The sequence below is a fragment of the Jaculus jaculus genome, chromosome 6 (genome assembly GCF_020740685.1).
Source record: "Jaculus jaculus isolate mJacJac1 chromosome 6, mJacJac1.mat.Y.cur, whole genome shotgun sequence".
In the NCBI taxonomy this organism is placed as follows: domain Eukaryota; kingdom Metazoa; phylum Chordata; class Mammalia; order Rodentia; family Dipodidae; genus Jaculus; species Jaculus jaculus.
Window position 1 is genome coordinate 158,894,298 of NC_059107.1, and position 14,521 is coordinate 158,908,818.

General features: G+C 45.5%; 1 protein-coding gene across 2 annotated transcripts in view; it reads right to left on the reverse strand.

The window, feature by feature from the left end:
- The window catches only part of Desi1 (desumoylating isopeptidase 1), a 30,649-nt gene extending 16,213 nt beyond the window's left edge, over positions 1–14,436 (reverse strand). Inside the window, exon 1 of one of the 2 annotated variants that reach the window (XM_045153269.1) lies at positions 14,089–14,436. In XM_045153269.1, coding sequence (XP_045009204.1) covers positions 14,089–14,176 — 88 coding nt within the window. In that variant the 5' untranslated portion in view covers positions 14,177–14,436. The remainder of the gene's footprint in view (positions 1–14,088) is intronic. The other variant, XM_004650349.3, reaches the window with a different exon arrangement.
- Between the last annotated feature and the right edge of the window lie 85 nt (positions 14,437–14,521).

The following is a 14,521-nucleotide window of genomic DNA, read 5'->3' on the forward strand; positions in this document are numbered from 1 at the left end:
TAACTGAAAATGACTTTGACCTCCTGATTCTTCTGTCTCCACCTCCCAAGTTCTAGGACTACAGGCATGTGATGGCACCTGCCTTTAACCCCAGCACTCGGGAGGCAGAGGTAGGAGGATCACTGTGAGTTCGAGGCCACTCTGAGACTACATAGTGAATTATTTCAGGTCAGCCTGGGCTACAGTGAGACCCTACCTTGAAAAAAAATTTTTTTATTTATTTGATAGAGAAAGAGAGAGAGGTGGGGGGAGGGGAGAATAGGTGTGCCAGGGTCTCCATCCACTGCAAATGAACTCCAGATGCATGTGCCACCCTGTGTATCTGGCTTATGTGGGTACTGGGGAATTGAACCTGGGTCCTTAGGCTTCGCAAACAAGTGCCTTAACCATCAAGCCATCTCTCCAGTCCTATCTTTTTTTTTTTTTTTTTTTAGGTAGGGTCTCACTGTAGCTCAAAAAACAAAACAAACTGGTTTATTCAGGCTGCAGAGATGGTTTAGTGGTTAATGGTGCTTGCTTGCAAGGCCTGATGTACCAGGGTTCAATTTTCCAGTACTCATGTAAAGCCACATGCACAAAGTGGCAGATATGTCTGGAGTTTATTTACAGTGGCAGGAAGTTCTGATACACCCATACTCATTCTCTGTCACCTTTCTCTCTCTTAGATAAATAATAAATAAACTATATATGTAAAAAACTGCCAGGCATGAGGGCACACACCTTTAACCACAGCACTTGGGAGGCCAAGGTAGGAGTTCGAGGCCAGCCTGAGACTACAGTGAATTCCAGGTCAGCCTGGGCTAGAGCGAGACCCAGTGGCAGGTGGGAAGAAAAATCTGACTCATTTATTTACTTTAACTGTGCTAAGGATTGAACTCTGAGACCTGTGCATGCTAAGCAGGTGCTCTACCACTGGGCTACACTCCCAAGGCCTAGAAGATGTTTTTTCTTCTCTCTGAGACAGGGTCTAATGTATAGCAGGCTGGCCTCAAATTCGCTATGAAGCCAAGGATGACGTTGAATAGGAGTCCTGCTTCTGCTCAAGAGCTGGGATATAGGTAAGTGTGACCATGCTCCACTTACGTGGTGCTGGGGAATGAACCCAGGACTTCACGCATGCTGGCTAGGTATGTGCTCTACTAACAGACCTATATCCTTAGCTCAATTTTTCACATTATTCCTGTTGTTTCTCCTTAATGTGTGATGGGATTAAAGGTGTGTGCCACCATTTCACACATTTTACAATGGCTTTGTAAAGTAGGACTGAATTGAGTTTTATTTTCATTTTTTGGCCAGATAGGGTGGGATTAGTTGCGGGGGGCTGGTAGTTTAAAATGGAAGTAGGGCACAAAGCCATCTTGGGACATGAATTAGGCTCAGTGGATATCAGCACAGTATAGAAGAGGATTATTTCCCATTAGGATTTCCTCAGCAGGCTGGAGAGCAAGTGATCACGTTGCTGCCTATCTCCAAGCCTACTGGTATATTCAATTCATTCAGAACATATGGACATTAGCTCCACCATGAAAAACAGAGGTTACAGAGCACTTTAGTCAGACTTCCACTGAATACATGAGTAAAAGGGAAGACAGGTATGGTGGCTCTCATCTGTAATTCCAGCACTTGGGAGGCTGGGCTTCAAAGTGAGTTCTAGGTGAGGCTGGAATAGAGTGAGATTTTTGCATTAAAGAAATAAAAAAGAGCAAGGAGGGCATAATTAGCCACGGTATGAACATTCCATCCATGCCCTCAAGACTGACCGAATGAACTTTGTGAACGTAAGCGGACGGATTACAATGGTGGGACTCACGAGGCACGGAGCTCTGCGCAGGTGGCACTGCGCCTCAGATTGGCAGGGAAAGAAAGTAACAGTCCACAAGTTTACATCAAATGTAGCCCAAGCTCATCTCACAGATCCAATCTCTTCATGAAAAAATGTTTCATTTATTTTAATTTATGTTTATTTGCATATGAGTGTTTGTGTATTATGGGTGTGCCAGGATCCCCTGCTGCTGCTTGGCCAGCTTTATGTGGGTGGCTGGGGAATCGAACCCAGGATGGCAGCTGTGCAAGCAAAACGCCTTTAACTTAACTCTGAGCCATGTCCCCAGTCCCAACACGTCACCAAAAATATGACAGGCTTAGTGTTAACTTGAAAAACCAGCACTTGGGAGGCAGAGGTAGGACCCAGCAGAGAAAGGCTGATATCAAATATTTTAAATATACAGTGGCGAAAGGTAAGATTGCAGAGAATAAACAGGAGCATGCAGGGCCCTCCCTGGAAGCCACATTCATTTGCACTTTGCCATAAAGAAACTGCAGAATTAGTACATTCATTCAGTGGTATCAAACAGTACACACAATGAACAACAAAAATCTAAAACAAAGCACAATAGATGACATTAAAACAAAACAAAAAAACCCTCAGATTCGAATAAATTGTACTTAATCTTCAAGCTTGGCTTCAAGTCTGCACGTACTGGGACTGAAGGTACAGTTCATTGAAGCCCTGGGTTTCTTTCATCCCCAGCACCACACACATCTACGCCCAGGCCCCCACGTTGAGCACCTGCTCCAAGCAACCATGGGAGATACTAGGAAGAATGAGGCAATCCCTCAAGCTCTAGGCTCTTGCTGAAATGACTGAAAAGACTATTGCACCACTCACTCATTTTACTATCATAATTCCCCCCCCTTTTGGTTTTTCAATCTCATTGTAGCCCAGGCTGACCTGGAGTATGTAGTCTCAGGGTGGCCTTGAACTCACAGTGCTCCTACCTTTGCCTCCCGAGTGCTGGGATTAAAGGTGTGTGCCACCACACAGGCTTCATAATCCCTTTCATTCTAATATGTACATGTACGTTATTTTTGGAGTAATTAACCCCTAGAGAAAAAAAAAAAACTGATACTGTTTTGACAACAGAATTAACGAATTAAGTTTAAAGTCTTAAATATTCATTAACCTGTACTCTGCCAAGACATACAGATTCAGAAAAATTTTTGCAAACCCAACACCTCACACATGCTAGGCAAGAACTCTTACTACTGTATTATATCCTCAGCCCAAGGCATATAATCTATGTTTCCAAGTCTTTAAACATGAGAACAATTTTGAGATGCACTTGTAAAGAGAAATAAATATGAAGCATGCACATTAAGCTCTGAATTAGGAAGTAAGAAATAGGAAGCGTTTGCTATAAGCCCAACTAAAAACAGTATACTGGCACATGACTTTAATCCTAACATTCAGGAGGCAATAGGTAGGAGGATCACTGTGAATTCCAGGCCAGCCTAGACTACATAGTGAGTTTCAGGTTGTTCTGGACTACAGCAAGACCCTACCTCAAACAGCCAGAAAAACAAATAACAGAAAAAAACAAAACAAAACAACAAGACAAAACAAAACAAAACAAGGCACACATGGGGTTGGAGAGATGGCTCACAACTGAGGAGCTTGCCTACAAAGCCCAAGAACAACCCTGGATTTGTTTCCCCAGGACCCACGTGTTGCAGTCAGGCTCGCACTGCTGGTAGAAATCACCCAACCAAGGGCAGCTTGTGGGAAAAAGAGGGTTATTTTGGCTTACAGATGGCATAAGCAGAGGGTGGACATCACCCCATGGCCAACATAAGGTGGATAATAGCAACAGGAGTGTGCCACACACTAGCAAAGGGGAGCTGGCTGTAACACCCGCCCCAACAATACACTGCCTCCAGGAGGCGTTAATTTCCAAATCTCCATCAGCCAGGAACCTAGCATTCAGAACACCTAAGTTTATGGAGGACACCTGAATTAAATCACCACATTTCACCCCTGGCCCCCATAAACTGATAAATATACATGATGTAAAATGCTAGGCACTCATCCAACTTTAAAAGTCCCCATATTTTTTATCAATCCTAATGATGTTCAAACATCACCATACTCCAAAGTCTTTTAGCTGAGCCATAATACCAACAAAATCCCTCCAAAACCATAATGGCACAGAATAAACATTCACACTGCAAAAGATGGCATTGAGCATAGCAAAGAAACATTCAGCCAATACAAGACTTAAAACAACCACAGTAAACATCAAGCCTGTAGCTCCAAGTCCAACAGCTCTAACCAGTAACAAATCTCCAAGTTCAACAACTCTAACTAGCAACAAGTCTCTGGAGTTCCAATTCCACCCCTCCAGCCAGGCTACTCATAGTCCTGGAAAACTTCATCCGGGGCCAGCAGCTCTCCTTGGCAATCATCACATGGTCCAGGCATTTCAAATGGGGCTCCACTGCAATCCATGGTTCATCCTCATGGCTCCATGGGGTCTCCATGCAGGCAACCAGAAAAACCTGCTTCACACTGTCCATGGCCATTTCCAAAACACAAGACCATGTTGCAAACTCAATGACCCTTTCTTTCCTGCATTTTTTTTTTTTCCCCCCCAAGGTAGGGTTCTCACTCTAGCCCAGGGTGGCCTCGAACTCATGGTGATCTTCCTATCTCTGCCTCCTGGTGCTGGGATTAAAGGCGTGTGCCACCACACCCGGCCCGCCTGCATTTCTTATACTGCACAATACCATGTAGGGTGGCAATTTGTTAATCCAGGGGGAAATAAAACAGACATAAAGCTCAGGATACTCCTTGAGCACTTAGGCCCCTTCAAAAGAGTCAACATTCTTCCTATTGCCCTAGTGCAGGTCAGCTGGCCCAATCTCAAAGGTTGTAATCTTTTAATTGCAGCTGAACAGGCAGCACTTCACCCAAAGATTTCGTTTTTTCTGTGCCATATCCCTCTGCTCACACCAGTTCATTTCTATACAAAGCAACCCTGCACAACTTCTCAGGACACGGGCATAACAGCAAGTTTCTCACACAAACTGCTGGCCCAGTCCAAGCAAAGCTCTTTCTCACCCTCTCACCCTCATAAGCCAAACCTCACAGTCCATAGTTCTTATTGCATTCAGGTCTTTCAACTCTAACCAGAACAGTCCATCAAGCTGGACTTACAGCACTGCAAGGCATCTCTTAGGCCAAGGTTTCAAATCCTTCCACATTCCTCTTGAAAATCAGCTCCCAAAGGCCAAGGACACACAGTCAGGTGTCTAGCAGCAATCCCACTCCTTGGCACCACTTTACTGTTGCAGTCAGGTTCACATTGTTGCTAGAAATCACCCAACCAAGAGCAGCTTGTGGGAAAAAGAGGTTTATTTTGGCTTACAGATTTGAGGGGAAGCTCCCCAATGGCAGGGGAAAATGATGGCATGAGCAGAGGGTGGACATCACCCCATGGCCAACATAATGTTGACAATAGCAACAGGAGAATGTACCAAACACCAGCAAGGGGGAGCTGGCTATAATACCCATAAGCCCACTCCCAACAATACACCGCCTCCAGGAGATATTAATTTCCAAATGTCCATCAGCTGGGAACCTAGCATTCAGAACACTGAAGTTTATGGGGGGACACCATAATCAAACCACCACACCATGTTTATATGCACAAAGTGGCACATGTACCTGGAGTTTGTTTGCAGTGGCTAGAGGCCGTGGCATGCCCATTCTCTCTCCCTCTTCTTAAAATTTTTATTTGAGAGCGAGAGAGAGGGAGAGAGAATGGGTGCATCAGGGCCCCTAGCCACTGCAAATGAACTCCAGATGCATTAATCCTCTAGTGCATCTGGCTTATGAAGGTACTGGGGAATTGATCCTAGGTCCTTAAGTCTTAGCAGGCAAGCACCTCAACTGCTTAGCCATCTCTCCAGCCCTCTCCCTCTCTTTGATTGAAAACAAAAAATATATGTGTATATATATATGTATGTATGTATGTATATGTGTGTGTGTATATACACACACACACACACACATATACATATATGAAATACGAAGGCCTGAGAGGGCCTGAGATCATTCAAGTTAGATTTCCCAGAACACAGGTAAATACCTGGCCATGGCTACCTGCATCTGAAACATTAGCCCATGTAGGGGGAGAAGGGAATGGTGGTCAAAGAACTGCCAGGACAACTCCAGTTTGAGAAGGGATTCTGAAGTCCCCTTCTAGCGTCTGCACGCCTATGTGCTATGACACAGGCACAGGAGCATCAAGTTCAAGGCCGGGGTGGGGATGCAGTTCAGTTGATAGGATGCTTGCCTAGTATGCACGCAGTCCCAGGTTCAACACGCAGAACTGCATAAACCAGGTGGGATGGGGCACACCTATAATCCCAGCACTCGGGAGTGGGGGCAGGAGGATCAGAAGTTCAAAGCCATCCGTGGAGTTAAGGCTAACCTGGGCTACACAGTGATATCCTATCTCAATTTTTCACCCCTCCAAAAGCTTTGTGTTTATCTAAATGCTTTGTCACAAAAAGAGGTCAAGAAATCTAAGGAGTAGCTAAAATTATTAAGTGGATAAACTGAAGGACAATTATAATAGTTAATGCTATTATCTAAATGGTGCTATGGGAAGAAAAGTTGCAATTAAGCGGTGTGCTCAATTAGAATGCTAAGGGTACTTGGGGGACCATCTTCCTGACCAGCGTGGGACTGCAGAGCACGACTGTCTTCACGGGAGGCAATTCTAGGAGACTCAATGCGGGAGGGGGTAAAACTGCCTTTGTGATTTTTGGAAAAGTTTGCTGTGTGTTATTGAACATCATCATGAACTGTATTAGATTTGGAGGTCCCACAGTGAGAAATTAACATCACCGAAGTGTGACAGGGTACTACTGCTGATAACGTCACTGGTGTTGAGCTGGGAAAAGGAGGGCTGACGGGATGCTCATAATGCCATGCTGGTAAGTAGCACATACTTTTGTTTTTCAGTCACTCTTGACTGAAGGCGCTTTTAGACATCTCACTCACTTTACACACCACACCCAGAAGAGTTGGTTTAGAAAACTCTGGAAGTCAGGCTGCCTGTATTCATAACCCAGCTCTGCCAGCTACCTGCTGTGTGACTTGGGGCAAACTTATCAACTCCCTTTGTCTCAAGATCAACAAGAATCCAAAGCCTTCCAAGTACTAATAAAAACAAACAAACAAAAAAAAGGGTCTGGCCTGTGGTAAACTCTCAATCTGGTTGCTAATTTATGTGGGGACTGAGGAATTAAACTGGGGCTGTCAGGCTTTGCAAGCAAGTAACTATAACTGCTGAGCCATTTTCCCAGCCCCTCAGAAACAATTTTTTCTTTTTCAAAAAATTTAATCTATTTAAAAAAACACTTCATTTATTTACTTATTTATTTGAGACAGGGAGTGATCATGCCAGGGCCTCCAGCCACTGCAAACGAACTCCAGACACATGCACCCCCTTGTGCATCTGGCTTTCGTGGGTCCTAGAGAATCAAACCGGGATCCTTTGGTTTTGCAGGCAAATTTTTTAACTGCTAAGCCATCTCTCCAGCTCTGTTTTCTTTTCTTTTCTTTCTTTCTTTTTTTTTTTTTTGTTGCTTTTTCGAGGTAGGATCTCACTCTAGCCCAGGCTGACCTGGAATTCACTATGTAGTCTCAGGGTGGCCTCAAACTCAGTGATCTTTCTACCTCTGCCTCCCGAGTGCTGGAATTAAAGGCGTGTGCCACCATGCCCAGCTTCAGAAACAATTTTCTTTTTAGATTCAAGTGTATTTAGGAATGGGACATCAAAATATTTGATATTGACAGTTATTTGTTTATATATGTGTGGAAGCTAACAGAATTAAGATATGCCCAACTTTAAGGGTGGTAGTATCTAAAAGGCATGAACAGAAAGGCAATGTTTGCCTCCCACAATTTATTTCAGTTATTTATGTTCTTGGGGTAGTTTATTGAGTATACTTCAATACTGAGTATAAGACAGCAACGGGCTGGGCAATAACTACAGAATATTTCCTGCCTGTTTTTGTTTTGTTGAGACAGCTTCCTTGCTGTAGCCCAGGCTGGCTGTGAGCTTGTAGTAATTATCCTGTTTCAGCCTCCCAAGTGCTGAAATTATCGGATTGAGTTAATATACCTTTTTCCAAAAGTTTTTAAAATTTTTAATTGCCAATTTATACAGACAGACAGACACACACATGTATATGATTTTTGTTGTTGTTTCTTCAAGATAGGGTCTCACTGTAGCCCAGGCTGACCTGGAATTCACTGTGTAGTCTCAGGCTGGCCTCAAACTCAAAGTGATCCTTCTACTTCAGCCTCCCAAGTGCTAGGATCAAAGGCGTGCACCACCATGTCTGGCATAACATGTTTTCATCCCACCCAGATAGGGTCTTGCTCTAGGCCAGGCTGTTCTGGAATACACTATGTAGTCTCAGAGTGGCCTCGAACTTATAGTGACCCTCCTACATCTGCCTCCTCCACCCAAGTACTGGGATAAAAAGCATATACCACCACACCAGGCTGATCAAAAGTTTTTAACATGGCTGGGTGTGGTGGCACATGTCTTTAATCTCAACACTTGGGAGGCACTAAGTTCGAGGCTACCCTGAGACTCCATAGTAAATTCCAGGTCAGCCTGGCTTAGAGACCCTACCTTGAAAACCCAATAAATAAATGGAGCTTGATTTCATGAAACCCTAATGACCATTATTTCGATTCCTCAGCACCCATGTAAAGCAAGATGCACAAGGTAGCACATGCATCTGGAGTTCGTTTATAGTGGCTAAAGGCCCTGGTGCGCCCATTCTCTCTTCTCTCTCTCTCTCTCTGCTTGCAAATAAAAAAAGCTTTTTTTATTTATTTTTATTTTTTGAGGTCGGGTCTCGATCTAGCTCAGGCTGACCTGGAATTCATTATGGATTCTCAAAGTGGCCTTGAATTCACAGTGATCCTCCTACCTCTGCCTCACCACGCCCGGCAAAAAAAAGTTTTTAACTCTAGCTGGGCGTGGTGGCGCACATCTTTAATCCCAGCACTCGGGAGGCAGAGGTAGGAGGATTCCATGAGTTCAAGGTCACCCTGAGATGACAGAGTTAATTCCAGGTCAGCCTGGACCAGAGTGAGACCCTACCTTGAAAAACCAAAAAAAAAAAAAAAGTTTTTAACTCTAAATTGGGTGTGGTTTTCCAGGTCAGCCTGGGCCAAATCAAGACCCGACCTCAAGGAAAAAAAAAAAAAAAAAAAAAAGAAAATTTCAACTCTAGAAAGTAATGACATATATAAAAATTGTCAACAACAAAAAAAATGACTGTGAGTTTTGCTAGCTTTTCCTTCATTAGTTGGGGAAAGAGAAGAATTTAGATTTGTAGGCACGATATTCCTCAGAATCTCAGTGTAACTTAATGTGCCTAATATGTTTGGCTGGAGGCTGGAGAGATGGCTTAGCAGTTAAGTGCTTGTCCGTGAAGCCTAAGGGCCCCAGTGCGAGGCTCGATGCTCCAGGACCCACGTAGCCAAGATGCGCAAGGGGGCACACGCATCTGGAGTTTATCTGCCTCTTTTTCTCTCTGTCTGTTGCTCTCAAATAAATTAAATAAATAAATAAACAAACATGTTTGGCTGAAGCCTTCTAGGATTTCCATCTATTAACAAGGATGATGCGGGCTGGAGAGATGGCTTAGCGGTTAAGGCACTTGCCTGCAAAGCCAAAGGAACTCAGTTCGATTCCCCAGGACCCACATAAGCTACATGCATAAGGTGGCACATGCATCTGGAGTTTGTATGCAGTGGCTGGAGACCATTCTCTTGCTCTCTTTCCCCCTGGGTCTTTCTCTCTCTCAAATAAACAGATAAAAATATAGGGCTGGAGAGATGGCTTAGCAGTTAAGTGCTTGCCTGTGAAGCCTAAGGACCCCAGTTCGAGGCTCGGTTCCCCAGGTCCCACGTTAGCCAGATGCACAGGGGGGTGCACGCGTCTGGGGTTCGTTTGCAGAGGCTGGAAGCCCTGGCGCGCCCATTCTCTCTCTCTCCCTCTATCTGTCTTTCTCTCTGTGTCTGTCGCTCTCAAATAAATAAATAAATTAAAAAATATATATATAAATAAAAAATAAAAAGGATGAGGGGGAGGGGCTGGAACAGCAGTGACACACACACTTGCCCCTCAGGCATGAAGCCCCTGGGACAAATCCTCAAATGATGTGGGGGCAGACCTCTGACTTCCCCCTCACCTACTACACTCAACAAAGGCCTTCTTTCAGTTCCACTAAACAGCCAGACTCTTTTCCCACCTCAAGACCTTGGCAGGTTGTCTTTCTTTCTTTTCTCTGGAACACTATCACGCCATAACTTTCAGGTGGCTGCTTCTTCCTCATTCTAAATTTCCGGCTTAAAAGTCACTTCCTCTAATGTCCTTACTAAAGCAGGTCTCTCTTATTTTCTATCTTGGCATCCAGTTTGCTTCTTGCAGAGCACAGGTCACAGTTATTCTTATTTTACTTGCATATATGTTTTAATATTCCCATACCATGCCAAGTAACTTCATGACTGCAAATAACAAGCACCATCCTCACTTAGTGTTACACACTGACCTACCATTTGCCATTTAAATATTTGTTGAATAAAACACACCTTTAATCCCAGCACTCGGGAGGCAGGTAGGAGGATCACTATGAGTTCAAGGTCAGCTCGGGCTAGAGTGAGACCCTATCTCAAAAAACTAAACAAAAACAACAAGAAAAAAAAAAACAAAAAACATGACCTCCCCCCCCCAAAAAAAACACACTAATGACCCACCCCAGGTCTCTTTTGGTTAAAGACAATAATTATTGGATGACAAAATAAAAAATAGCTGGTATTAGAGGAGAGGCTTTACTTTATGGACTTAGGAAATATTTAAATCACACCATATCTTGGGCCAACTAAAAAAACTGGCTGCATTCCAAGGAGTTTGGTTAGAACTTGACTGATGTAATCTACTAATGATTGGCACGTCCCTAAACAATGAAACCATGACTTTGTAAGTTTTGCTTTTAGATTTGCTTCTTCTTCTTCTTTTTTTTTTTTTAAGCTATGAGACTGAAACTCAGGGCTCTGTACTCTACCACTGGGGCATGATTCTACTTCCTAGCTTTGCTTACTGATTTCAACAACTGGGTACCTAGGCACAAACCACTCTTCAATAATGGGCTGAGTACATAAAAATCAGTAGGGTGTGGTGGCACACGCCTTTAATCCCAGCACTTGGGAGGCAGGGGTAGGAGGATAGCTGTGAGTTCGAGGCCACCCTGAGACTACAGAGTTAATTCCATGTCAGTTTGTGCTAGAGTGAATCCCTACCTCAAAGAACCAAACCACCAACAACAAAACCTATCTGCTAAGCTTATAAAAAATACAGATTTGAGCTGGGCGTGGTGACGCACTACAGAGTGAATTCCAGGTCGGCCTGGACTAGAGTGAGACCCTATCTTGAAAAATCAAATATACAGAATCCTGGTCTTGTGAAGTATGGCTCTAGAATTTTAACTTTTTCTTATTTTTGAAGATAATTAATTCTACATATTCACATAAGAAAAAGTTTACAGCCAAGTTTCCTTTCTACTCTTATGTGTCCCTCCCTGATCAAGCTACCCTTTCCATAAGCTACTAATTACCAATAATAATTTTATTTTATTTTTTGTTTTTTAAATAATTTCGTTTATTTTTATTTATTCAATTAAGAGTGATAGAGAGAAAGAGGGAGAGAAAGAGAGAGAGAGAGAGAGAGAAAGAATGGGCATGCCAGGGCCTCCAGCCACTGCAAACGAACTCCAGACACGTGCATCTGGCTAATGTGGGTCCTGGGGAATTGAGCCTCGAACCGGGGTCCTTAGGCTTCACAGGCAAGCACTTAACCACTAAGCCATCTCTCCAGCCCTTATTTTTTGTTTTTCAAGTTAAGAGTTTCACTCTAGCCCAGGCTAACCTGGAATTCACTATGTAGTGTCAGAGTGGCTTTGAACTCATGGCCTTCCAAATGCTGGGATTAAAAGATGTGCACCACCACATCTGGCTTTGTAGAGAAAATTTTTTTGTGTGTGCGGGAACAGCCTAACATACTGCCTTTTTTTTTTTTTTTTAAATTTATTTATTTGAGAGTGACAGACACAGAGAGAAAGACAGATAGAGGGAGAGAGAGAGAATGGGCACGCCAGGGCTTCCAGCCTCTGCAAACGAACTCCAGACGTGTGCGCCCCCTTGTGCATCTGGCTAACGTGGGACCTGGGGAACCGAGCCTCGAACCGGAGTCCTTAGGCTTCACAGGCAAGCACTTAACCGCTAAGCCATCTCTCCAGCCCTGTACTGCCTTTTTTAAAAAAAAATTTTTTTATTTATTTATTTGTGAGAGAGACAGAAAAAGAGAGAATAAGAATGGAAAGACAGGGCCTCCAGCCATTGCAAACAAACTCCAGACGCATGCACCACCTTGTGCATCTGGCTTACGTGGGTCTTGGGAAATCGAACTGGGTCCTTTGGCTTTGCAGGCAAACACCTTAACTGCTAAGCCATCCTTTCAGCCCTCCCCTCCTTTTTAATGTGATAGTGAAGTGAGAGAGTAAGAGAGAGGGAGAGAAAAAATTGGCATGCCAGGGCCTCTAGCCACTGCAATTGAACTCCAGATGTGTGCACCCCCTTGTGTGCATGTGTGACCTTGTTCGTTTGCATCACTGTGCATCTGGACTTCAGTGGGGCACAGAGTTGAACGTGAGTCCTTAGGTTTCGCAGGCAAGTGTCTTAATCACTAAGCAATCTCTCCAGCCCTGGTAGAGGAATTATTTTTCTTTTTCTTTTTTTTTTTTTTTTTTTCCAGTTAGGGTCTTCCTGTAGCCCAGGCTGACCTGGAATTCACTATGTAGTCTCAGGGTGGCCTTGAACTCATAGCGATCCTCCCATCTCTGCCTCCCAAGTCCTGAGATTAAAAGCGTGCACCACCATGCCTGGCCTGGTAGTTATTTTTAACCAAATTTTCTTTCTCACCGAATCAGTCTTGCTCTGTAGTCCAGGTTGGCATCCGATTCACTATGTAGTCCACTCACTCTGAACTCACAATCTTCTTGTCCTGGCCTCCCAATGGCTGGGATTACATGCATATGCCACTACACCTGGTTCTATCACAGGTTTTTTTCCAATTCCATTTAACAATACATACTGGAAATGAAGGTATTAGTTTTTGGTGGCTGCAGTGCTTGGGATCAAACACGGCTGGAGCATGCTACGCAAGCACTCTATCACTGGGCCAGAGAGACTTTAGCTAGGTATGCTATTATTTTTTTTTTTTAAACACTCTAGACGATTCTGATGTGAAGCCAAATATAGAAACTACTTGCTGGGCTAGGGCTGACGGATTAAGTTTACAAGCTCAAGGACATTGCAACGATGCTCTCAAAAGTAACCTTGCTCCCTTCAGTCCTGTGTCCTGGTCTGTGAGAGAGGAACCAAGCCATTCTCAAATGTCTCCATAGAAGCCAGGAGACACTAGCCATTCAAATGGATGTCGTCAAAACTCTTAATCTCCAATCCCTCCAATCTTTTCCTGCCCATTATTACCTGAAATTACAAACCTGACCAGTCCTGGACTGAAATGAAGTTCGACCTACACTGAAGAACTCCTTTTCTCACTCCAGCACTAGATAGACTCAGTTGGAGCACAACTTCCCTTAACTAATCCTTACCGATACAATCCCCTACGCAGAATTGCTTTCTTACCATGCAGGGGGGCAAAAGCAATTGACTTAGAAACAATGCGGAACGTCGTGGACGCTAAGTTCCGGCTCAGTTGCCCCGACTTGACCTCGACCGGGGTGAGGGTTGGGGGAGGGGGCCGGGCGGCCGAGCCCCTCGCCCGCAGCTTCCCATCTCTGCCCCAGGCACTGCAGAGGACGGCGTCCGCAGCGTCCCCTCGGCGCGCGTCTGGCATCCCCACCTCCTCTGCCTACGTCGAGCCGAGGGAGAGGCGCAGAGGGCCCCGCAAGCGAGCCAGGGAAGCCCGCCAAGGAACCTAGTTTGAAGGGGTCGCCAGGACTTGCTCCGGGCTCGAGCCCCAGGCGAGCGGGTGCCTCCTCCATCCTTTCTCCTCGATTCAGACATAAAGATGGAGCCCTCCCCTTCTCCATCCGGTCGCCCATCCTCTGGTGGCGGCGGTGGTGGTGGGGGTCCCTCCCAGATCCCCCCACTCCGCAGACCTGCACCCTAGTCTATCCCGGCTCCCTCCTCACCCAGCATGATGGGGCTGAGCCGCCGGGCCAAGCCCTTGGACAGGTCGTACACGTAGAGCTTCACCGGATAGAGATTCGGCGGCTCCATGGGAACCCGTGGCGGCGGTCACCACGGCCCTCGGGGCACCGGGCAGCGGCTAGGACCTTCCCGTACCGACCAGGGTGGGGAGAGGAGGGAGCGGGGAAGGGTAGGGGGGGGAAGAACCGAGCCGGGGCTCGGCCTGAGGGGCGGGGGAAGAGGCGGCCCCGCACCCGCAGCTACAAGGCAACGACTACTGTGAGGTGACAGAAAGGGGACCGGGAGGGTCCACGCGGAAGAGAGGGCGGGGGTGGCGGAGACGCACTCGTGCGCATGTGCCGACCGTGCGGCCGGCGGAGGCGGGGCTTCGCCGAAGGGGCGGGGCTTCCGCTGGTGACGCGCGCTCTCGGCACG